General features: G+C 39.7%; 1 protein-coding gene across 2 annotated transcripts in view; it reads left to right on the top strand.

Moving 5' to 3' along the window:
• cntfr (ciliary neurotrophic factor receptor) overlaps positions 1 to 26581 on the top strand; it is a 271731-nt gene that overhangs the window by 103819 nt on the left and 141331 nt on the right. The window contains exon 3 of one of the 2 annotated variants that reach the window (XM_080510318.1): positions 2563 to 2644. In XM_080510318.1, coding sequence (XP_080366444.1) covers positions 2563 to 2644 — 82 coding nt within the window. Of the gene's footprint in view, positions 1 to 2100; positions 2645 to 26581 lie in introns of those variants that run through there. The other variant, XM_080510317.1, reaches the window with a different exon arrangement.

Below are 26581 nucleotides of genomic sequence, written 5' to 3'. Positions count from 1 at the left end.
AATTCCTCAAACAAGTCGAATGAATGAATCATATTTGTTTTGGTTGTTTTTTTTAGACATAACACATTTTGCAGTATGTGGATACCTTTCGGTTTGTTCAGTGTTAATTAGTTTGGATGTAAAAGCTCTTCCTTTCAAACGCATTCAAAGAATGTTTGGTCAGTCAAGAAAAAACTTTCCTTCATATGTTTTTGTTTGACTTTAAAAGCTTTTCTGTGTTCCTGAACATTACACCGGCTTTTCTTTTTTCCGAGGGACTTCATCGTTTGGTAAAAGTATTGGTGCTGGAACTTAACTACAACCGACAGAACACGGGTATGATATGAAGGGGGAAATGGAGAGGCGCATACAAAAGGGGGGAGAGACGACTGCCGGCGAAATGACAAAAGAAAGAGAGTCGGAAAGAGCGACGCTGAAGCCAAACTGAGTAAGAGCTAATGGAATATGACAGAGGTTTGTAACAGCTGGAGTCTCGCATCAAAAGAACAAAGAATTTCACTTTCATTTCTTTGCCTCTATTTAGAGTGCACACTCTGTTCTCCGCATGCAGACACACTCACACCTTTTCTCACCACGAGTCTCAGCAGCAGAGAGACCCTCAGACAACCTTTGTCTGTAACAGAGCCAGCTATTTCACCTCAGGACACAGGAGCAGCCCGGGGAGGGAAGGGGGTGGTGGAAGGAAATGTAGGAAGAGAAAGAGAGACCACATTTTTATTGTAAGGACCCGGGTTCAAGCTTCTCTTGTTGGCGGGACTCCAGTCAGCTCAGCTGTCCTCGCATAGAGTTTTCTAATCTTCCAAGCTCCAGCGGTGCAATCATGTAGTCGGTGACCCTGACCTCTGACTTTATAGCTTCCAGTGGAGGTTGGAGTCAGGGAAACACTGGTGCTTTCTTTGAAGGGAGCATTTCTAACAGACTAATCAACATAAGGTATACCTTTTGCTTCGAAGCAGCAATGATATGGAAATGTGGACTCGCTGTTCGCAGTGAACAAGCAGCTGGGGGCCGTCCCTGTTGACCGAGGAGACAAAAAACAGAAACTTGTGCAACATGTCCCAGAGCCTGGGATGCTGCACAGATGTACTGGATGGAAAGAAAAACACCGCGGTTTGTCAAGAAAAAATAATAAAATGAAGAAGAATTGTCTCCTTTAAAAGAAGCCAGCTACGTTAACCAGCTGCTGAAAAAAAGAACCGTAACCATAACCGACGTTGAAACCAGCAATTACTCAATTTTACGCCATTCTGTTCCGATCAAATTGAACGATATATCTTCTGGGGGACTTCAGAAGGACTTTGAGCGCGAAGGAAATCACATCTGTTTCCGACGTACACGAACGTTTTCTGTTGATCTAAAATGTGGTCACTGTGGCAGACATTACGGTTAGCTGCCTTTGAGATTTTACCTGTTTGGTACAGCAGCAGCAAGGCAGGAGATGAGGCTGGTGTCAAATGACAAACACACTTTTGCAACAATTACATGTTCACAAGGTTGGCATTGTCAAAATACTAACGATGAGTTTTACTCACTCAGTAGCGTCCTACCAGCAGACAATGCAGGTGTCAAATTACAAGCCCTTTACATTGAAGTCACAGCTCAGTTCGAACTGGGTTTGTATGAGCTCATCTCTGCTTTCGAGGACTTCAGGGTTTCAAGATGATTAGGCTGGTGTCGCATTATAAGCTCTCGACAGTGAATGTGTGACCAAGCACACAAAGCACTGTGTAAATTACATGACAGGATATTTAGGAATTTCAATTTCGACATTTAGTTTGATTTTGAAAAATTTCAAAAAAGGGAAAAGAAACGTGACATGTTGAGACTTCATGCAATGCAAACAGTATATTAAAGAGCAAATATCAGTATTTTATATTTTCATTTCAAAATGTTAAAATTAAAATATGTTGTTTATAAGATAAGAAAGTAAAGATGAGATGAAAGACAACAAGTTAAAAAGCATGACAGTAGCAGAAAACAAAACATTTCAACATTATATAACACATCTTACAAAAAACAACTTGAATGCTAAACGAGTTCCAAAATTGTTCACGCGAGGCAATGAACAGAGATTTCTATAAAGCGCTGTTGTGTGTTTGTTTATGGTATGCTATACCTTTAAGAGCTGCTGGCCATAGCCCATCCCAGAGAGGATGGACCCATTAGGCTGATGAACAGAACGAAAGAGAGGAGGAAGGAGAGAAAGAGATGCCCATAAAGAGAAAGGGAGAGTGGTTATTCCTCCTGTAAAAAAAAAAAAAAAAAAGTGCGAGTGGGAGAAGTGAAAGAAATCAAATACAGCAGGACTTGGACGAGTGGGGAAGAAACTGCGAAGAAAAGAGAAAAAAAAAGGACCACTTGAGGGATTGGGATAGTGAAAGGAGATAGACGCTGTGAGAGATACAGAGAGAGAGGACAGGAAGCGGCTATCTCTCCATCTCTACATGGTGTTGTAGGCGTCTATGGGTCTGTCAGTCAATCAGGACGACAGGCGGACGCTCTCTCTCGCCGGCTCTCGGTCTCTCGCTCGCGCTGATGACTTTGCTGTGTGTGTGTCTACAGATGGCAAACCTTGTGACATCGTTGTGCTGTGTAGTTCTGGCCGCGGTGGTGGTAGCCTACGCTCAGAGGCGCAGTCAGCTCGGTGAGTATGCATTTTATCATCTTCTTCTTGTTTACCCAGGCCTGCTCTGCCTATCGTGGTTTTACCCTTGCCGGTGAACCCTGGTGGGCTCATCTCTATTCTCAAACGGCACTTCTTTTCAACTTTAGTGTTACTCTACAGCGCTTTCCTTTGCTCCTCTTGACTGTGTTATTCTGTCTTCCCAATGCTCTGCTGAGTTTTTCCTCCAACTTTAATAATTTCTATCTATCAAGTAGATTCTGTTTTCTTATGTGATACTATAAATGCATGCTGGGCTGGTTTAGTAGTTGTTTTTATTGCCCTAGCTGGGCACCTCCGAAGTTAGAGTTGATTCTGTGGTTGTGATTTCATCTCATTGGAGGACAAAAGGTTGCATTGGAAGAAAAAGCCACTTTTGAGGAAGCAAAGGTGTAATGTCCTCACATTTTGACATTGACAAGACTGTCTCTATAAACAAAATGACATTTAGTGAGGCCAACTGGTGATTAGAAGTGTCACAACTAATGTCTTCCCTGACATTTTTAGAGAGTGAACTGGAGTTTATAAAGTTGTAATCCAGGAACCGCTCTTCTGAGAATTCACAGGAGATGCACAGCTGTAAATTAGAGCATGGGTACAAGCGGCTTGTGTGTGCATGTGTGTGTTTAACAGAGGAATCAATTTGTCACTTGACGTTTAGTGAAGTGTGGCTTTGGCTTATTAGCCAATCAGGCTGTGCTGTTTAAGTCAGCTGACCTGAAGGAAGAGTCGAAGGAAGTCAATAAGTCTCCAGTGACGCACATCTCTATGTCACGAGGGTAACACACACACACACACACACACACACACACACACACACACACACACACACACACACACACACACACACACACACACACACCCACACAAAAAGGGCTTGAGCGCCAGAATGAAATTGAAACAAAGAAGCGGAGTCAATGAAAATGAGTTGAAATCAAGAAAATAGCAGGAGACAGAAATGGAAAACAAACAGATCCACACTCACTGGAAAATACAATTAAAGCAGGGGAAAAAAGGCACAGAGAGCACAAGACATGCCTTTAACGATGAGACACTCATATGAAGAATGATGTGTCAAATTGTTCCGTAAAGTCCAGGGCAGTCATTAGCTTCAGCGGAACTTTGATCTATTGTTTCCTCTACCTCTCTTTTTGAGCCTGTTCTAACTGCCTCACTGTTCCCCATTATTTATTTTAGTTGAAGTTTAGAAAGTTTTTCTCTTCAAAATGTCTCCATGTTCGGTGTGAGAATCATCTATCAATCAATCATCTATGTTCCAGTCTTCAATAACTCAATTATGAAGGAAGTCATTGCCACTTGTATAATATGCTTGGCTAATTTTAACTGCTTGTCCTGACATATTTGTGACTCAATTGAGGTCCTGCTTACTTGGCGTGGTTTTCAAGTGAAAATGTTGCCTTTGGAAGGTCTGTTTACACTACAAAGCCAACGAAAAGCAACAATTCAAAAATGGTTTCTCTGAAATGCTGCAACTGCATATGCGCACCACTATCGTGGTAAATAGTTCTTCTGCACACGGACAATAACAACAGTGGCGCTATTCAGACTCCCAGTCCATATTCTCTTTGGACTTGGTAGTTTTATAGATGAGTGTCACTCATAATAGCTATCTAACTTGATTGTATGTCCTGATAAATATGAATGGTTTGATTACATAAACTATTAAAGAACAATAGAGTATGGATTAAAAAGGCTGTCTTTAGATGGTTTGTTCTTTTTTATATATCCTATATCACGTTTCCATGTTCAAGTATTGTTGGTGTCATTCCTGCCAAAGATGTAGTCAGAGTTACAAATACTTGGAATTCTGAGTTGTCATTACAAATACTCTGATCATTTGTATTTGTATTGTATTGTTTGTTACTTGGCATTTATGAATTATTTTGCAATATATAAATTATTTATGAGCACAACCATTGTTTATATTAATCATATCCTTCACTTTTTTTCTTTCCAGTTATTTTATTATTTAAATGGTAAAATTACTGTTTTACATCTTTGTTAACAAAGTGTAGTGTTTTATAAATTCATTTTCCACTTGTACACAGGTATTTCAAACCATATTTTTACTTGTATTTCACTGTTTGTACTTTTGAGGGTTATTCAAGAAGAACAAATCAATAAGTAACGAGTGAAAGGCAACACATGAAGAAATAATGAATATATGTAGAAAGATACATCAATATATAACCATATATATACAACTCAAAGTTCTGTCTTTTAGAAGAACTTTGTGTCAAAGTATGTGGTAGAACTGCAGTGTACCTACTTCTGTATTTTAATAATTTAACATGCACACACCTAAACACAAATAGTGTGAATCCAACAAACGCAGATTTGCTCCAGGAAATCTCAGCATGCATGCATAATGAAGTAACAAAAACAGTAGTATTGCTAGTCTATGCACTTCTAGTGCGCACGCACACACATATATACACATCTGTCTGTCTTGCAAAGTGCTTGTTTCTTTGACAAATTGCCAGCTAGTTTGATTGACATGATTCCCCGGGGGGCGCTTTCTTGGCAGCGAGTGTACAGCATGCATGTGGACTCACTCTCTCTCACACACACCTTACCAAGAGATTGAAGTGGAATGAACTCTCTTGTTAGGCCTCAGTCAATTTGTAGGAACTCCACATACTGAGGAAGGCGCGAGCTCCCTTCTTTTTTGTCAACTTGTGTGTTTGTGACACGGACTGTATAGGAAATCCATTTGAGACTTCATAATTAATGACAGCAGTGCACTGCTGAACAATAGCAATAAGAAACAGTGCTCGAAAACATCTACAGTCTGAGTCAAACAAACTGATACAAGCCCCGTGCTTCCAGAAGTCAGTGTTGTCTGAAAGATGGAGAGATGGGGAGGGAGGAGAAGGGAGAGAAAGAGGAGAGAGTCAGGGGAGAGAAAGACACAGAATGATGGAGGGTGGAGCAACAAAGTGAGGGGCAGATGAGGAAGCAGAAAACAAACAAGAAGTCCTCGGAGGAACAGGCAAAATGTGCACAAAGCATTAAATGGAGCCCATCACTCAGATAGAGAGCAAACCTAGATTTATAGTGTAATATTAAAAATAGGAAAGCTGTTATTATGTCTTTCGTAATAAACACTTGTTTTTTTTGCTTTAGTTGAATATTTTAATAAACATTTCAAAAAATGGCAAACCATTATGATTATGAATTGAACCACAATCGACTTATTACCAGCTGTGATGAGACCAAAGAACATCTTGAAATCTTTCCGTGCAGCTGCTGTATTTATTACAGAACAAAAGGCTCAGTAAAGCAACCATGAACAAAAAAAAAACAAAAACTGCAATTTGTGACAGAACAAAGTTTGTTTTCATCCTAGATAAAAGGATATTCCCAAGTGTAAATTCTTGGGTGTGCTAGACATTTGGTTGGTGGGGTGATCAAATAGTTGTGCGGCTGTCTGTGCGGTCACCAGCAGATTGCAGTCGGCGTTTGTACATCTAACAGGTGAGTAATAACACTTCACATAGGACACAAGAGCGTGCAGAAAGTTGTTAGTGTTGGCTGTGTTTGCAAAGAAAAGCAGATGTGATCCTTATGCTAAGAATGATCATATTTGACTTGGGCCTGTGAAAAGGCGAGACTTTTGCTTTGTTTTGGGGGTCGTTTACACGATAACATGACTGACCCACTGGAAAAAGGAACACCTTGAAAATTATGAATGAGGCTGAACTATTTTGAAAATGCTCCGAAACGATGCTTCGCATGCGCATCATGGCTGTAGTAAATGTTATGCAAGTGTGTGAGTAGAAGGACAATAACAACAATGTCCAAGTTCCTTGTCTTCTGGGACTCTGGGTATTTTTTGTTTCGAGCAATCCAAATTCGTCCTCTGTCCATACGAATATCCGTGTGCTTGCCATCGTTGATGTTTATAGTGTATTATTCTCTGCACTCATGTGCGTGTGGTTTCAATGCAAAATTGACAAACAGCACTAACTCGTGGCCTGGAATGCTAACTACATTGTTTTCAGCTTTTCATCCATTTCCATTTAAACTGAACAGTTTTTTTTTGTTTGTTTTTTGTTTTATTTTTATGTTGCTGTGTCAAATTTGTTGAAATAAAAAACACAAAATTAACCCTGATGCATTTTCACTTGAAATGATATATAAACGTGCCCTAATAAAAAGCAAACAACTGTGTCGGAAGTAGGCAGTAATCGGTCCTATTTGTAATAAAAGGTTCTCCCAATATTGATTCCTTTGCGATAGAAAAGTTTGACAAAAGTTTTGATATAGAGCCTTTGGCTACAGGAGTCTCTTGGTAACACAACAGGAAAATAATTGAAAGTAAAAAAAACCCACAGTGAGATTGAGTCTGGGAGGTCAGGCCAATTAAGTGTTCTTCAATCTGAGTTTGAGCTTGAATTGTTAGTGAAAAACAGATGATCGGAGGTTGAGGAGGAGGACAAGAAAGACTTAAGGTGGGTGGAAGAGACAGAAGACAGATACATGTTGGGGGTAGGGGGGGCATGAGAGAATACCAAAGCGAAGACAAATGAAGAGATGAGAGAGTGAGAGCGTGGGAGACACGGAGCCAGAGAGGCACTGCTTAGAACTGATATCCAGCCAGCATTTTTGTGATATGTTCCTCACATACATTACATACCCACATAATCTTTTTGATCTACAGGAGAAAGTATAAAGTGCGGAATTAGCCTTGGAATAACTCTTGGTACTAACCCAAAACTATCATTGACACTACAAGAAGTATCCTAAACTGCAAGAATGCTGTTGAATATTTCCAGTTGTTGGTGTGAGAAATAAGATATACTCCTGCTATTCTTCAGCAAAACCCTGGATACCTTTGGTTCACATTGGCTGTGAAAACAATAGCATCATATCCATGCATTGGACAATAAGCAGCTTTTGTTAGTATTAGTAAAACAAAAGATAAGAGAAGTACAAGACCGCGGGCACAGTGTGACAGTGTGAACAATTATGGTCTGCTCCAGTTCTCAGTCATTAAGAAAGTCATATCAATTAACTTTGGGAATAAGGTTATGTTTATTGTGCCGATTACTTGTCTTTCAGAAGGATGATAAAACCGCTTCGAGCTGAATGGTTTAGAAACTTGTCATCACTGAATGTGATGCAGAGTCATTGTGCTTCTACTGCTGACAATGTTGTGCTCAATTAATATTAATATGATTTTAATATATATATGTGCTAACTTTCTCTGACAGCTCCTGCCTAATACCCAAAAAGTCTGAAGGATCGCAAGTATGTATTCATACTGAAAATCTGGATAATAAAAAATAATAAAAATAATAATTAATTTGCTTTGTTTTACACTTTGCACCCTGGTCCAGGAGTCTCTTTTCAGAGAGATCTGAAGTCACAACCTCTCATATATGTTTGCCCTGTTGCTCAAAAAAGATGTTTCACTCAGTGGGCCAATGGGTGAAATAAAGGTGATTAAAAACAGAATAGAAACCAGGCGCATCTTTCACTGCATAAATGTATGTCTCCACCAGGTAATTCCTGGAATAATCAAGTCAATTCTCTCAAGAATGAATAACTTGCCAATTGATCCCAAGCATGTAAAAACAGAAGCTTCATTTTCTCTCACAATTTGCCTTTAATCCTTTTCCATCTCTCACTTCATCTTTGATAGAAAAAAAAAGTATGTTTTTCCCTGATTCCATCCTCATCCGTCTGTCGTTATCTTTCTATCTTCCCTTTAATCCCGAGATATATCAGAAAGTCCTTCGGCAGAGCAATACTCTTCCATTAATGTGGTTGCCTCACACAGTAAATACTGAGAGACAACGCAATGAGAATACCAATGAACAAAGTGCCAAAAGGCTTAGCAGAAAGTCGAGGAGCTGAATGAAGTAATGGACAAAAATGAGGAAAATATGGCACAACTCATGTTGTTTGCTTTCATATATTTAGAATGTTCTATATATGTGTTGGGTTTTTTTTAAAGTCAGGCATCACAGCCATATTTGCTCCCACAACACATCCCTACTCCGTCATCTTTGTATGTGTGAATGCGGTGACATTATACTGTTGCCTGTGAGGGCATCTTATTTATGGGATTCCATATCCTGATTGAGTGGCAAACATTTCCACTCATAATCATTCCCTCCATCTTTCCCTCCCTTGCTCTCAGTATCTTTATGCCTCTCTGTTCCACCTCTCCCTCCTCCCACTGACTCAATACTCCGTCGTCCTCCTGCACTTCACCATGCACATCATTCACTCTTGTCGCCCTCTTTCTTTTTCCCCTCTTCATCTCCCTCTCTCCCGTTCTCAGCTCTCTAATTTCTTTACATTACTTCCTCTCGCTGGATCTTCTTCCAACGTCTTTCCCTCCCCTCCTGCCCCTTTAATCCATCCGCTAAGTGATCAACAGCAGATTTATCACACATGACATCATTCACCCAGTGTTTTTGTGCGCTACGTGTCTGCGGTTTGGAAGAGTTTTTTTGAAGCGAAGAAGGGAGTCGGAGCTTGGAAAATAGAGGCCGAGGAGAAGAGAGCGAGTGAGAGACAGGAGGAGAGTAAGAGGTTAACTCCCGCACTAATTCCACGGTATTACAGCTGTCAAAGCTGTATTTATTTCTTGAGCGTTCGACACGTGCTGCTGTGACTCTCCAAACATGCCCGGGCATGTACGTTGCCACGCCGCAGCCCTATTTACCCACAAGCCTGTGAATGGATTGCGGTAAATGTTCAAATTAAATTAATCGTCTACAGTTTTTTTTTTATTTTTGTGTTTCTTTTGTTTGGTTTTTTTTTGTTTTAACCCCCTTCCTCCCTGTGCGAGAGACGAGCACGATCTGATTCATGTGCAAATGCTCATATAGACAGATGCAATTAGCATCAATAGTTGCTGTGCTCCAATAGCATGACGGCAGGCAGAGAAAACACAGCAGTAGATCTAATCCTGGGAAAAGTATCTTTTCAGGTTTTTATCACTTATCTTCCAACCTATTAAGGTCTGTATATGCGAGTCAATTATCGTCCTTCAGAGGCCCATCTTATAAGAGGATCTTTACTGGTCTCAATCTGGTATATCTCTATATGGATGAAACACTACCCTAATTGCAGGTACTTCTTCATTCACTTCATGTTGAACTTGATGAAAAATAAACCTCTTTGAAGTCTGGCTGAATGCTCATATCCGTGCTTCACCTGACTAGACAGCTTCCATCAGGGCACATTATAAATAAGAGATCCTTCTTCTCCTCACCTGGCAAATTGCTGATGCTATATGTAGAACTTTGATTCCTTACCTGGACTTAACCATTTACTATCATTTTGCAATCCCACACATACACTTCCCATTCAGTTTTATTGACAATAAATAACTGCAGATTTTCACTCGTATTATGATTTGGTTTTGTTTTGATTTGTATTTGAAATATGTTGTACACGCAAATGTTTTTTGTTTTTTGGGAGGGTTTTTTTGGAGACAATTGAAATATCAATGCTTATATTTTAAGACTTAAGGGATATCATTGAAACAAATATAGAAACTTTCTATTTTTACTGTCCAGACAGTTTATATCGCCAATCTGAGCATCCTCGAGCCCATTGGTCCTAAAATGAGGAGTGGTCAGTTGTAATGGTTGTACACTGCTGTCATCATACACAGTTCTCTAAAATGCAATTGAATCTACCATATATTCTCAATTATTATTGCAATTCATGGTGACGAGCTTCAGAGAGCAATCAAATGTGGCATTTTAAATCTCTGAATCCCTGAGGATTAAAGTGAAGCCCCTCTGAACCGTGGGCACTTGCTTGTTATTACCTTTTTGTTTGTTTTGTTTTTTTTTAGTTTGGAGCTTCCACAGTTTTCCCAACTTGTACTCACAGTGTTTAAATAGACACGTCTACTTTTGAGCAATTCGAACCAAGAAATGTAAATCTCATGGCCGGTGATTTGATGCTCATCTCTACCTGTCCATATGGGAATGAATGTGTGCTTTACATTGCAGTCGCTCCCATTGGTATGTGTGTTTGTGAGTGCATGAGTGTGTATAGGAGAATGTTAAGCATGGTTATGACATCAAGGATCCATTTTTCACGAACAGGAGTGTCTTACAAGACGCATACTCTACTTGTTACACACAGGACTTTAGTGGTTTCAATGAGTCTTTCCAGTGTATTTATAAAATAGTTGTGACAGGACTATTATATACAACAACAGTGGGACACGTTTATACATATTTAGACCTGATACAGCAGTATTCATTTGAGTATTACACTGGGAAGGATTCTATACTAGAGGAGTATTGTGATGCTGTGTACTTAAACATCTACAAGAAAGCCACTTTATCTCACACTTTGCATATATACTCCCATAATACCAACTCGAATGGCCATTAAAGACACTGGCTGTGTCAGGGTTTGTGAACTCAATTGCATGGCAGACAAGCTCAGTCCAAAAGTGTTTTATTCTCAAAAACCACAGCAGAAGCAAAGTCAGGCAGTCCAAGATCCAAACCAGTGCAGGCAATGGAGGAGGAAATCCAGGAGGCAAAGTCGGGCAGGCAGGAGGTCGAAAACACACAAAGTCAACACCAGGAAAAAATGGCGGGTACGAATGGTGTAAGAACTCAGACGAACTGGCATCTAGAGCTACAAGAGAGGGGAACTAAATACACACACCAATGACAATAACAAACAGCTGTGATCAGGAGGAGGCCGCAGGAGTTCCCAGGGGTGGAGCGAAGGGGAACACAGGAGGGGAGGAGTGAAAGCAGGATCATGACAGGCTGATTTCAATCTGATTGGTTTATTCTAACTTGCACTGAATGTAATAGAACCCCGTCCATAACTTTCTTTATTAAATTATGTCCATTTAAAAAAACAAAAAAAAACAAAACAAAACATGCAGTTTACTTTAGAAAAATATTCCCATTTAAAGATTTAGCAATATTAATCGAACTTTAATTAAAGTTAAAACTGAATGAAAACTGAATCCACACATGTGGCTTAGTATAAAAAATGTACTCATTGCGATAAAAGTACATCTGTTTATTTTCTCTGAATGTTTCCACTTTTCTAACTCTGGAAGACAAATCCAGGCAATAAAACATAATTATGTATAGCATTAAATTGCTTTTTGATGTGCCATCAGATAAAAGAGACAGCTGCTGTAAATATGCCAAAAAAACCAACATTGTCAGCATGTAGCCTTGTGCATTCGCCTGTCTTTCTCATACATTTAAAGCCATGTTTGACGTGACAGGAAAACCTTGGTGGCTCTCATTAACCTGAGTAGCACTCAGTGTAATCAGTGCTCTCTGTTTGGCATGCTGCTTTGTATTAAATTCACGATGGAGCTCAGCCGATTGATTGAGAGACTGGATTGGCAGATGGATTACCGCCCGACTGACTGGGTGACTGGCAGTCAGTAAAAAGTAATGCTAATCTCATTTAGCCGTGACTTGGAAATGCGGAGAATGGAAAACATGTCCATGGTGTTAAATTAATGATCATATAGAATCATTGAATTGTGTAAATACTATCAGCTCTGTGTGTGCTGTTGGTTTGTTGGGCTGCACACTATGTATTGGTTGGATAGATTTGCACTGTCGATCCAGCAACTGAAAACTTCTTCAGAGGGTCGTCCACACTGATGCCTGACAGATTAACTAATTGGTTGACTCAAGTATTGAGGTTCTGTCGCACCCCCTACCAATATTGTGTTCACACTGTAGCCACACAAAGAGATTAGAAACTGGCGAGTTAGCCGACTGAGTGCTTGTCTAATACAAATAAGATGCAGATGCAAATAATACGTGTGTTGACAATGTTTTAATGTTCTATTGACCAGTTATTGCCAGTTGGCCGGTTAATGCCATTATTGCCATTATTACACAGATTTTGCAGGAGTGAACCGACGCAGACCCATCAAAAGAACGTTCAGTCTACTTGCAGTTTAGTTGATGGCAAAAGATGAACAGAACAGGGTTTTGCTGTATCTGTTTATATGTGTTTTTCTTTTTTGTTGTTTTTTTTGTTGTTGTTTTTTCTGGCCGTCTGTCTACAGGTCTGTTTGCTGTGCCCTCCCTCTTCCTGTTTCCTATTTCGTTCACATATACATGTCGTCCCTGTACCTGTACCACCTCCGAGTGTCCAAATAATGGAAAAGAAATCTGAAACAAAATAACCTGCCAACATTAAGCATAAATGGCTGTTACAAGGGGGGTTTGATTGACACTGATAGGTCGCCTGGGTTCATCTCCGTGATAGTTGGAGTACTAATGCCCGAAGAAGTGAGGGTGGGTCGTGAGAATGAGGACAATGCAGCTGCTAGATCGGGAACAAATAAGTGCGTGTGATCTTAGTTTGAGTTTGTTTGGACATGTTCGCCATCCTGTGTCAAGATTTCCATTAAGATAAGCTGGTCAACATTTACAAACACACCTCCACAAACACACGAACCTACGCACAGTTTTCGAACTCGCTCGGTGTTTCTTTTGTGTGTCATAAACTCGTGATAACATTGTTTCGCTCTGTGCAGCATCGGCACACACACTGAAACTCTCACTAACCGAGGAGGACCACAAAAATCAAACATTACTTGTAGAAAGGCATAAACGAGGACACATTTCCTTGAGAAACTGCCGGTCAGGGTCGCAGTTCAGACGGATTTCACACAGCCAGAAATTTAGGATGTTAGCCGCCTTTCTAATTTAAAGATGTTTGACAGATTTTTTATCACTTTGTTTGGGTTTGAGCTGGGATCTATAAAATCTTTCTGAGGTCTCTCCAGATTCTCTTCTATTATTTTCAAAAGTACTTTGTAGTTTTAATTGGGTCTGGTTTTTGTACTTTATGATTCATTGACATTTTGCTAACAGGAAGAGTGTCCAAACATTTGTGAATCAATAACATTTCAAGAAGAAAATAATAAACATTCCTTTACTGTTGATGAGAAACTCACAGCATGTCCGTTGCTCCGATTGATTGCAGTTATTTGTGCATCGTTCTGGTCTGCATTTAGACGCAGTGTCAGATTCCTGAGTGATCTGGATGACTTAACGAATGAACCCATGATATTTTTTGATATGAAATCGTGCTTTCAAAGACCGTTGGGGTGAAAAATCATAGTTTTATCCACATTTTGCACGCTCTGAATTCAGCATTTTATTTAGCAGTTTTATTTTTTTTCTTCTGTTCTTGTTTTAAACTTCAAACGTTTTATGTGTTTTTTGCATTGCATGGATGTGTGTCTGTTCACCTTTTGGCTATTGAGATGGTAAGGAAATTAATAAAACAAGTTATAATTGTTAACAATTTGCAGTTTGAGAATCAACATGCAATGGGAAAAAAAAAACGTCATTGCAGATTATTCAAATAACATACTAAGCATGTCAGATTGTTTACTCAAGGAGATTTATTTTGTCAGAATAGCGCATGACACTGATGAATTTTATTTTATTTCTTCAACGTATCATTCCACTTGCCATTCAGAAACTCAAATTGTAACTTAGAAGTAGTATATATATGTATGAGATTTGTCAAAAGCTGGACCCATAATGAAACGAGCATTTCATATGTAACCAAAAGAGTGAACCTATAGACTCACAAACTGTCTTGTAGCCTTCCGATGTCATACAAATACAAAATGTGACATTTCATGAACACATATCTATACCATCCTCTGTCGTTTGGTGACGAATGTCCTATAATTGGTCCACTATAGAAGTAGGATTCCCGACCATCTGATAAAATCTGCCTGGTAATGGACCATTTCCAACCAATCGCAGTGTTTTCTGCTAAGAGACAGAATCTCTGAATCTCACTGTCTGAGGCAGAGCGTTTGTGCCTGTTGTGTGTGTCTGAGCAAGCTTGTGTGTGTGTGTGTGTGTGTGTGTGTGTGTGTGTGTGTGTGTGTGTGTGTGTGTGTGTGTGTGTGTGTGTGTGTGTGTGTGTGTGTGTGTGTGTGTGTGTGTGTGTGTGTGTGTGTGTGTGTGTGTGTGTGTGTGTGTGTGTGTGTGTGTGTGTGTTTGATTGTCGTGGCTATGTCTTTTAACTCATTAATCTTTTACGAGGGATTCCCAGTAAAGCTTTGATCAGGCTTTTCTCCTGCTTTCTCCCCGAAGGCTCCTTCCCAAAAGCCTGAAACAGTTAAACAACTGCATGCAGTAAAATGTCACCTCCTTTTTGATTCACTGTCCAAACAAATGATGGCAATGGAAACTGTATATTCACTCGGTCTGATTTTGAGTTCTCACTAAATTGTGTGTTATTCACGGTTTTCCCCTGCCTGGCTCTTGGGGTTTTGATGCGTGCTATAGCTTCAGTTCTGTAGAGAAGTGAAGATGATTTGTTTACTTCACTGTAAACTGTGTATCCATTTTATTAGGATGTTTCCAACCTGAAAACTGAATTAGAGTGTCTATCAACAACTTTGAGGTGGATGAATATCAACGTTAGAAAAATTTGGTGATGACTTATGCTCTGCAGTAAAGCATATGAGCAGGTTCATAAACCTTGAGAGGGAGTGTGTGCCATTTACTACTTTTAATTTGAATGATTTGTAGGCAAGTCGGGGAGGTTGTAGAGCCTGATCTCGGCGTCAATTTTGGTTCTTCAAGAGAATTCCTCATTATCTTGGGAATGAAAACAGTCATGAAGTCAATCAATCCGACTGACCTTTTTTGTTTTGTTTTTTTTCTCAGTCTTGCTGTCCCCACTCAGAATAGCTTTCTTTAAAAACACTTGACAGACAAACGTCGTTCATAATCTTTGACATTCAACATCTGAAAGTGGAAGTTGCGGAGGTCGTCAGCTCCTTTCTTGTTTGTTTACACTGCTTACCTCTCTTTCAAGCACACGTTCCAAGATAGAAGTGAAGGAAGGTAAACTGCCTCGAACGACCAGCGCATAAGTTCTCACCTTGGCTTTCATTAAAGAAACTCGAACAATAAGAGGCACGTGTGTGTGTGTGTGTGTGTGTGTGTGTGTGTGTGTGTGTGTGTGTGTGTGTGTGTGTGTGTGTGTGTGTGTGTGTGTGTGTGTGTGTGTGTGTGTGTGTGTGTGTGTGTGTGTGTGTGTGTGTGTGTGTGTCTTAATGTGAGTCATTAGAGGAATTGCGGAGTAATGAGGCTTGCAGCAGGTCACAGGCAGCCAGTGTTTAATGACAAATAAATAGTGAACACAATGATGTGATGGCAGTCGGGTCACACAGCATTTAGAACATAGTGGCCTTGGCGTGATATCTGGTCGCTGTCGAGGGTTTTGTCCTGCCCAAAGCAAAGAGACAGATAAATTTTTTTGAAGAAGTTTGTCAATGCTTTGATTATATAGCCTAAGCGACCACTAATGGAAAAAATATATAAATATAATGTAACATATTTTATTTCAAACATTCAAAGCTAACCAGCATGTATGATACACAAAGTAACAACATAAACAAAAATCAGATAATGTATACCGAGGAGAAAAAAGGCAACAAAAAAAACAACTAAACAATAAAAACCCTATCGTAAAACACTTCACATGCAAGCGAATCTCTCACAGGGAGTTTTAAGACGTAAAATTTGACACTGGCTCTGTGTCTCTCATTTCTTGAAGAAGGTCGTTGTAAAGTCAAGCTGCCTCTGCTGGCCAAAGTACAGTCATCTTCACATTTTAGCCTCAACTTTGGAACAACCGGAGGGGTCTTACTTGAGGATTTAGGGCCATGAGCTGACTCATGAGGTCACGATTACTGTGATCTAACTTTGAGTCAGTCGAACACAGTATTTTAAAAGTTTTTAGTGCAGTTATAAAGTCAGATGTGAATTTGGACGGTGAGCCGGTCCAGAGATCAGGACTGGGCTGGTGATGTCCTCAGATTAAAGCCAGGGAGAAAGAAGCTAAGCAGATGTATTTTAAAGCTATTTGAAGGCTGGATGCAGACATTAGTCGGGGGACGAATGCTGGTTTGATTTTTGCAAATGGGGCTTAGTTGAAAGGATTAAGACTGGATAACTATTTGATTTATGGTTCAAGCTCAGTAAGTGACCATTATCATCGCCATGGATAACTTTTGGGGGGGGAGAAAAAAACAAACCAGAAAAACAGCCTGAGTCAGCCAGAGGACGGCCTGGATCCTGGATCCTACACCCCAATCTGTAAACACTGTACCTTCACTAGGCTCTACTGATGTGTATCTGAACCTTTCGTTTTGGTGGCTGTCACAACACCCTGATTAACCTTCCTCCATCCTGTTGTGCAGCTAATGACTGTGTTTGTATCTGCGGAGAGGAAATGGAGGTGAAGCGGAGGTACAGTAGATTGGGTGCAGGGGCCCGGTGAGATCAGGAATCTTAAATTTCCAGTTAATACTCCGGAGGCAGTTCTAACACACTGCGATGTGAGCTGCTTCTAAGGCGTGTCGATGCGTTCCCAATTACTGCGCCGCGCAAACACAAACCTAAGCACTTTCCCTTCCCATACCGTATATCATGCTGGGTGAAAGGCCTCCTGATTATACACAGCGATATATATTTGGATGGTTTATTTATACTTAATTTATTGTGTTGCTCTTTCGGTCTCACCCTGCAGTTAATCTTGAATGTAATGTGATAGCTCAATTCTTTCAAAATGTAAATATGCTGTATATTTTCTAAATGGCACAAAGAAATATAGCTTTGTTCTTTCTGCCTCCACATTAAAACTGTCACTTCTGGGGTTTTTATGCACTCTGTTATATGACTACTGCCACATGTGTACCAGAAAACAATCAAATAACGGCCTAAAAACAAAGTCCAAACTTGCTGGTAATCCTTTTTTTTTTTTTTTTTCTTTTTATCTAAAGTAAGGAAACATGATCCTGGAGCCTGCGTGCCAAAGAGAGGAGGCTTTCGCAGTATTACAAACAAAAGGGCCAGCTGTAATTTCAAATAAATTAACTTAACAAATCAATTTATTTTGCTCATTAAAAAAAGCATTTCATTCGTAGATGAACAGAATGTCCCCCTCTATTGAATTGAGTGACCATTTGCAAGATAGATTTTCTGTTTCCCGAGCCATTTTGTTGATTCCAACCCATTAAATCTCGAGTTGTGTTTTCCCGTGCCATTAAAAATCACTGAGCCCCCGCGAGTTCCCCCGATCCCTCCTGATAGACTGTTCAATAAGTTAGCGTTGCCAGGAACCTAATGCAATTCCAGCTAGCATGAGCTTAGTTTTGGCTAATGTTGCTTCGCAATAAAACTTTGTTCCAAGACACTGGAACTGAATCACCAGAGGCTTAAAAGGGGTCTTAGACCCCTCAATGGTACAACACTTCTAAATATACACATTTAATTTGATCTATTGTTAACGGGAGGGACTTTCAATGTGATGCATGGTGGAGCAAAAGTGGAAGAATGACAGGGGGGAGAGGGATTGCCATTTATCACACTGAACTTCACTTTAATTTAATTCAGCTCAACTTTATTGTCATTCCTCTCAACTTGAGTCATTCTGCTTAACTCAAGCACACAGAAACAAGACCAAAAAAAAAGTACTAAATGCAATGGTGCAAGAGAAAGTGAAATGAAAACAAGTGCCAAGATAGAAATAAGGGTGGTCATTGGTGGAAACGGAGGAAAACCTAAATAGTTCCTGAGTGTCATGACTCCCAGTCCGTATTCTCCTGGGACTCGGGAGTTTGTCGTTGAAAATCACCTGTAATAACAATCCAGCTTTGTTATATGTCCATAGGAGTGCCCGTGTACTCGCCATCATTAATGTTTGTAGCGTACTGTGCATGTGTGTGTTTATTATTATTATTTATTACAAAAACAACAAACAGCACCAACTTGTGGCCTGGCAAGCAAACTGCATCGTTTTCCCCCATTTCTGACATTTCCGTGGAAACCTTTTTTTTTTTTTTTTTTTTTTTTAAACCTTGCTGTGTAAATGTAATACAGTTATGAAAGGAGTCTCCACATATGAAATGTGTTTCCACTTGAAACATTGTCGTGTAAACAGTGCCTGAGGTTTCAAACAGATTCAAGTCACCATTGGGTGAGGACGTGACTCTGTAATTGCACTGATTTTTTTCAAAATTTTGAAAAGAAGGGGAATATGACAATTTACTGACCGACTAAGGGTAATGCAGACATTAAACTATATTACAAATGAAATGTTGATTTTCTCCAAATGAATGTATTCAAATAGGAAAATGTCTTGGTAATTCAGATGTTATTCTTTTAAACACAGAACATTATTATTCACATATTTGCTTATAAATCGAGGAAATCAAAGATGCCGTAAATGCAACTTACTATTTAATATTATATAATATCAATGTTTTTGTATATATTTCTCAAAGGTTACAATCAAAACCTAAAAGCTTAAAATGCTTAAAGCTCTTTCCATTTTTGTTTTGTGAATGGTAAAACTTTTCAACAATCTTTGGAGATCTTGATTTATTGGGGCTCATAAATAAAACTAAATTTAAAACACACCTTACAAATAAAAATACAATTATTCATCGATACAAACTATGGTTCATAGCCGAAATGTCTTTCAACTGCTTAAATCTACATTATATAGTAAATATGAATAATAAATCTATATCTTAGTTTGATATGAACTCATACCTTAACTGCATTCTTCCAGCATGTCGCTGCAGGAGACAAAGTGTAAAATAAAATATTCCGAATGCATCGAAGGACATCAGCATGAAAAATTAGCGGCTGTAAGCTGGACTGACCTCCAAAACCAGCAATATGCATGGTGATAATTTGGGGAATAAAGCAGCGATGCGATGCTAATACTCCTCATGCTTTAGTCTGAAGGTCTGAATAATAATCGCCCCTAAAAATGGCGCATATATATGTGCATGGTTTGATATTGTATGAATATGTTTTTTGGTGTGACATCAAGTTTCTCGCCACTGCTGCCGCGGTCCTTTAAGCCTCTGTGGACTTTCGGTATCTCTGAGCGGTCGTCAGTGTTTTGTCGGTATGATGGACAAGAAAGCTTTGTGAATTTGAATGTGAAAGCAGTGGAGGGAGCCTTTTGTCCCCAGACAATACAGTTGGAGGGTTTTGGGAGTGAATGTTTTTTTTTCTTCTTTTTTTTCCCGTATGAATCCATTCCACCACAGGAAATCACGCTTCAACCAACACAGAGATAGGCCCCATCCTTGCACAAAGTCACGGGCAATAAATACAAACACTCCGGAGGACGCACGCTCGCGCTCAGAACTTTGCGCACATTTTTTTTTTTTCCTCTGCTTCCAGCTCCTTTGTTGCCTCGCCTCCGCAAGGACAAACAGTTCTTTCAGAAACGTTGTAGTGTTTTGTTGTTGTTTCATTTTTCATCTGTTCTATAGTTCCAGGTATTGGCTAACAGTGCTGCCATATACCGAGACAGCCGTTTTTTTTTTCGTTGGGGGGGGTTCTCGAAAAATACAAAGAGGCAGAGACACTAGCTCAAGTTGACAGGACACAACAAACCTTTTTTCATTCCAGACGGCAGAAAATAAGAAGTTTTCCCAGAGAGAAAACAAGCCCTCAAAGCAATCTGAGAGAGAATCTAACTCAAGAGGAACTTCTGGTACATTTATCAGTTACAGTTACTTTGTTGCTCTTAATCCACTGATGTGCTTGTATCCTCAGATGTGAGTGGTTATGGTTTTTCTTTCTGCATCTCAAAACCAGGTGTCCCATTTCCAAAAGACACACGTGTAACAAAACTATGATTTTGGTATTGCAATAAAAAAAAATCTAATAAAAAAGGCTAAATAGTGATGATTAATGGGCTGATTGAACTAAAAGTAATTCATAACACCATTGTCTTGAAATGTTGCAACTTCGCAGGCACACAGCACACACAAATATTTGTCCAAATACACATTTGCATATGTATAAACCATTCAAATACACTCCATTAAAAGAATAGTACTTTAATGCCTCACATGTAAGGTCATTAAAGAAAGCTGGGTCATGCCGATGATTGTAGAAATGGATGAGTGTAGAGAGGGCTCTTGGTTAATGTGTCCCAGTATATAGTGTAAAACAAGGACTGGCTAATTAGATTGTCATGATTTGACAAATATCCATTGTTAGTTTGACTTCCATTGGCTATGATGTGATCTGGAAAAAAAAGCAACAAAAAAAACCAAACAAAAAAAAACTTGTTTTGATCATGTCTAATAGCAAAATTAAATTCAAATTTCCAATGTGGGTGTATTGCCATTATTATGTTTGAATGCATAAATACATTCATATTTCAATTTAAGCAAGGTCGTGACAAAAATTTGTTGAGTAAGGATATTGGATATATATATATATATGTGTGTGTGTGTGTGTGTGTGTGTGTGTGATGTGAATGTGTGAAATCTGCTCCGCATGTTTCTAATCTTAGTTTAAGATACACTGTATGCAAATACACAGAGACATTCAGACCCGCATGCAACACCTGCTTGTATTGACCTGAAGGGGGAAACTGGAGCATCTGGGCAAACCCTGGTAGAACATGCAAACCGTAACCTGGACTCACCTGGTGACAGGCGAGAGTGCTTACAGTGCAATATCTTCAACCCTACATTTGCATGAAACGTCATGTGGCCTTGCTTTCTGTCTCCACAAGCATGTGAGACAACAAGAACACTGCAATAACTTTTTGGGGATTTTTCTTTAAATACTTTGGATTAACTTTAAAGACAGTATAAAGTAAAATACTAATTTCATTCAGCTTTGAAGCAAGCGGAAGAAAATAGCTTCAAATTGGAAACTGATTTTTCATTAAAACACGATTGAAATTCACAATAAATCACAGAGTGGTTTCATCTTTTCAACCTGATCAAACCCGCATGCTTAGTGTGTATGTTTCAGCCAAACTGTCTGTTTTTACAACAGTGTTCTAAAATGTATAAAAAGAAAGAGCAAAATGCAATAACTCTATAATTGCAAGCGAAATCAGCAAAAATAAATAGCAGGCCAAACAATAGACCTTAAAGATTGTTTTGTTTTTATTTGCCTCGGGTTTTTGAGGGTGGTGGCGTGTAATGGTTTTGGAGATGGCTCCATCACTAATACATAACAGGCTGGCTCTGTACAATAACCATGTGCCCTTAAGTAAGACACAGAAGCGAAGCCCGCTCTGTCATTGTCAGACTTGCTCCCACGCTGCTGCCTCAGGAGTCTGTGCCGCCTAATCCACCAGGACTAACAAGTCATTATGCAGTGTAATGCCCTGTCATAGTGGAGGTGACCAGCCGTGGAATTATGATGAGCTATCTCCTTTCGACACCAGCGACTGGTTATTCTCATCCTCAGATAAAGGCCCATCGATGTCGTTGTGTGGCGGCGTGTGCAGAGGTGAGCGCTGATGAAGAGCAGAGTGAGCCTGTTGACCTTTCAGCTTCTGCAAAGATACTGAGAAGGCTGATAGAAAAAAGAATGAGGAAATGGAAGCACACAAACATTTAATCAAAACAGCAAAACTACTGGGGAAGGAGTAAAATAGGACCATCATATTACCTCCCCCTCCAATGCTCCTTCTCCTGCTGTATGAGTAGAAACCACTTGTGCATAATAGGCACCTAACCTGAGACATTGAAGTTCTTTACATTATCCAATCATTGCCTAAGGCAATGTTACATAATGTGTGTTTTTCTTTTTTCTGGTTTTTATGTGCATGTAGTTTTCAAAGTCATCAACACCATAAGATAATATTGGGAAAAAATATGATTTGAAACCCTATAAGATCAGCTTGTTTACCCAAAAAACATCACAACAATTTGTCATAACAGTTTTGTATCCTTTGTCTCCAAAATTATTATATATATTTTTTTTTCTTTTATTAGTTATGTGCTTACATAAGTTGACATACAGAGGCACTATATATTTATACCAGAGTTCACCACCACAGACCTCGTGAGTAACCCACATGCCATGTTCCAAAAATAGTGGTGAAAAAAACAACATCGTGTGAGACTCATTATTCAGGCAGATTCAGATTAGATTATTGTCGTAATACTCGGTTTAAAAAAAATTTGTTACATTTTTCCAAAAGACACTGGATTCATACCAGCTCAAATTTAAGTTTACTATTAAAGGTTACATTCAGGCCCCACCCCTCCCACAGCCTCTTCAGCCTGCTGCCGTCGGGGAGGAGACTTCAGAGTCTCTGAGCCAAAACCAGCAGGCTCAAAGACAGTTTCTGCCACCAGGCAGTCAGGAGACTCAACTCCCTCCCTGCTCTGCCCCCCCTCCCCCCTCTGCCTCTGCCCCCTGCCACAGCCACCCTTACACTCCCCCTCCCCTCCGGCACCTGACATTACGCCCCCCCCCCCCCCCCCCCCCCCCCCTCCCACTGAACGAACATTCTACCTCACAAGAGACATTGTACATGCCACCTTACTGTTTATATGTTTATAAGGTGTATAGATTTTAGATGTATAGATTTTTTTAAGTCTTTATATTGTTCTCCTAATATATTATTAAGCTGTGCACTGTGGGTCTGAGAGGACCGGAATTTCATCTGGGCTGTATGCCATGCATATCGGCACATTTGACAAATAAAGCTGACTTTGACTTTGACTTTGATTTACATGAGGTTTGATGTAAAAACCTACTTTTTGCTTTTTCGTTTAAAAAAGATTGCAACATTCTGAAATTGCTGTCCATTTACACATAAATGGCAGAAACACTGAAAATTATAGCATGCCAGACCATGCATTGGTGCTGTTGTTTGTGCATGTGCAGGGGGAACTATTCAGTTCCACCGTGGTGTGCTTGCACAGTAGCAGCGATTCAGAAAAGTTGCATTTTCCTTCATCTACACAGGAGACCACATTTTGGAAAAGTTCCACCCTGCGGGCCATTTAAAAAAAAGTTGTGTTTTGAGTGGCTCCGAGCACCATTGTCTTGTAAAGAGACACCCAAAACATAAAGTAAACAAGGCCTTAAAAACGGTGACATTGACGCTATGCGACTTTGGTGTAGTTCACTCTTAAAGAAAACCCAATTTTACTTTCAAAAACCATTAAAGTTATTGTTGTTATTCAGTGTTTGGGGTGGGGTGGGGTGGGGGAACTATGATATATAAAGAATTGTATTCCTCCAAAAATGTCTGTGCAAGTCCCAAAAAAATTATGCAAAAGTCTTAGCTTTTTCTGCCAAATTGAGCCATGTTAACGTTGACATTAAACTTGGGCAATTCAGCATGAATGCTCCATACGTGATTAGATTAAAAATCATTTAAAGTTTTAAAACCTTAGTTACTTATTAGGAGCTCTGTTTTTTTTTCTTCTTCTTGTGATTCTTATGATGCAATACTGAGTGACTAATATCTCCAAAAGAAGTAGGCTCCATTTTGTAACACCATCCGTTTAAGCCCAGAATTGACGAAGCCCAAACACTGTCGACAGTTTTAAGGCCACTGTTGGATGTCTGACAGCCTTTGAAGAGCCGGCTGCATCACTGCCTCCAGATAACAATAAATCCTCCACACAGGCCTTTGAACTTGACAATATTTGAAAAGAATATCTAAAACTTGATTTTTTTTAATTTAGGATCATTGAGTAAGATTAAATAGGATTATTATTAAAAGAGTATCTAAAAACTCACAGAAGTGAAGAAATGATACAGTACTGACACTTGGGAGTCGCACACAGCAGTGTACATCCCTGTACAGTGAATTTGTGCCCCATCTTCAGCAACAAAACATGAACCTGAGTCGGTCAGATTGATAACACACCATATTTATCACAGCAGCTTCCACACACACCCACGCTCACACAGCTCAGGTAATCTAGTAGATGTTGTGAACCTTTCCCCTGCACACGGACCGACAGAAGCACATGTTTGTCGAGGCACGGTGATGAATTGAGGCCGGCCTGCACCGTTTCACACACAATCCACACAGTTGGCTGTCAAATCTTTCAAGTGTGCCTTGTTATATTTGTGTGTGGCATTGAGACCATATATGAGCACTATATATGGAACAGCATGCATTGTATCTCAATCCAAGTTATTGTTTTATGCCTGCTTTTCCCTCTGCTCACAACCCCTCTCTGAAAGGGTAACTCTAATCCTAAACTAATGAAAAAAAAAAAGAAAACAAAGAAGCTGTGGTACTCGATACACTCACAGAATAATAGAATAAGCAGAAACTATTAGTCTCTTATTACACTCGCAACGGAACACTGTAAAATCTCATTTTAAGACGAGAGCTAAACAGAGAGCTTGTTCTTGTCCACATGCTCTGTTGTTGCCCTTTGATGGAGGCTCCTGTTTCTATAGAGGAAGCCTGTAGCCTTGGTTATCCATGTGAGAATGTGTAGGGGATTTAGGGTTCTTATCACTGCTGGCCAGCACTGCTGAAATCCACCCAGGCCATGTGTCCTGCACCCTCTAACCAGCTGTGCAACAACACAAAGAACTATAAATCCAGCGGTAGAGAACATAAACCTTTAGCATGAACCAGATGACGTTGATAAATCGTGATCATTTTTCACTCCTAAAAGACGGGAAAAAAAGAGCTACTTTTTCATGTTGTCAGATTAATTTTGGGAGCAACTGATTTTTAACTAAAAGCAGGGGGTTCGGAGTAGTTTAGTCCTATTATGAGATGCCAAAGGGGACCAAATACCTTTTATTTGTCAGTAGAGTGGCTCCATCTTAATTTTTTTTTTGTCAATATACCCAGTTTGTGTCTGCTCCTGTGAGCTTGTTGAGTTTTGGGAGTCTGTTTACATGACAGTGGTGCTCGGAGCAAAGGAAAATTTAGTGTTTCTTTAAGAACGACTCCCAAGATGGAACTTTTCGACAATGGTCTGACTCTGTCACTGTGTAAATATGTGAAAACGCTACTTTTTGTGCCCAGAGTGCCATGACTAGATTCTCCTGGGACCTGGTAGTTTTAGAGCTGAGAGTCACCCGAAATAGTAATGCAACCTTTAATGTCCACTTATACATAATCGTTAGTGTTTATAGCGTATTGTTCTCTGTCTGTGTGTGGTTCCATTCCAAACACAACCAACAGCACCAAATTGTGGCATTGCTCACTCCATTGTTTTTGGCATTTCTGCCACTGCCATGGAAACAGAAATCATTTTAATAATATTGTTGTGTAAACACCTAACTTCTGTGTAACAAAAAAAGCAAAAAGGTATTTTCACTTGAAATGTTGTGATGCAAACCGGGCCTTAAGATATACAAACTACCCATCATTGTATCATTTTAGACCTTGTGAAAATTGATGAATAAGGAAACTTATGTCTGCCGCCATTTGGGGTCACTGGTTGGGGTCAACACAATCCCTCAGTGAGATTCAAACCCCCAAACTCCCATAAGCTCACTGCTCTCGACATGATACTCTTTGACCTTTCAATATGAAGAAACATCCAGACCCGAAGTTAGAGCCCAACGTTTCTCGTTGAGATTTGGGGACAGTTGGCGAGAATTTGACTGAAGGACTGAAAGCAGCAAACATATTATGGTTGTACATATATGTGGATAATTATGTACCAAAGTAATATCAACATTCCTAATTATTGCATATAGTGTGTCGATTCTGCATATGGTAAAAGTGCTGGCTGTAACGTTCGCAGCCATGTAGTTATGTCATGTAATTTTGTCTTTAAATTCAGAAGAATCGAGTATGATAGTCATGATACAGTAACTGCAAATGTTTTCTGTTCAAAGTCAGATATTCTGCACATAGCGTTGGCAAGATAAAGCAAACTCTGTCTCTAACTGAGATTTATCTCCAACTTTTATGCTCGCCACAGGGTCTCTTACAAGTGTTCAGGACTTCAAGCAGTGGTCAGTGCCAGCTAAATAAATGTCAATTGTCCTCCACTTCAATTTGCTCCATGATGGACAGAGTTCATGGACTCTCTCTTCATTTAGACAACACATGACAGGATCGTGTCTGTACCGCACGAGGGTGATAATTACGTGCTCT

Source organism: Blennius ocellaris (assembly GCF_963422515.1).
Source record: "Blennius ocellaris genome assembly, chromosome: 15".
NCBI classification, from domain to species: domain Eukaryota; kingdom Metazoa; phylum Chordata; class Actinopteri; order Blenniiformes; family Blenniidae; genus Blennius; species Blennius ocellaris.
This window is presented reverse-complemented; position numbering and strand designations above follow the sequence as displayed.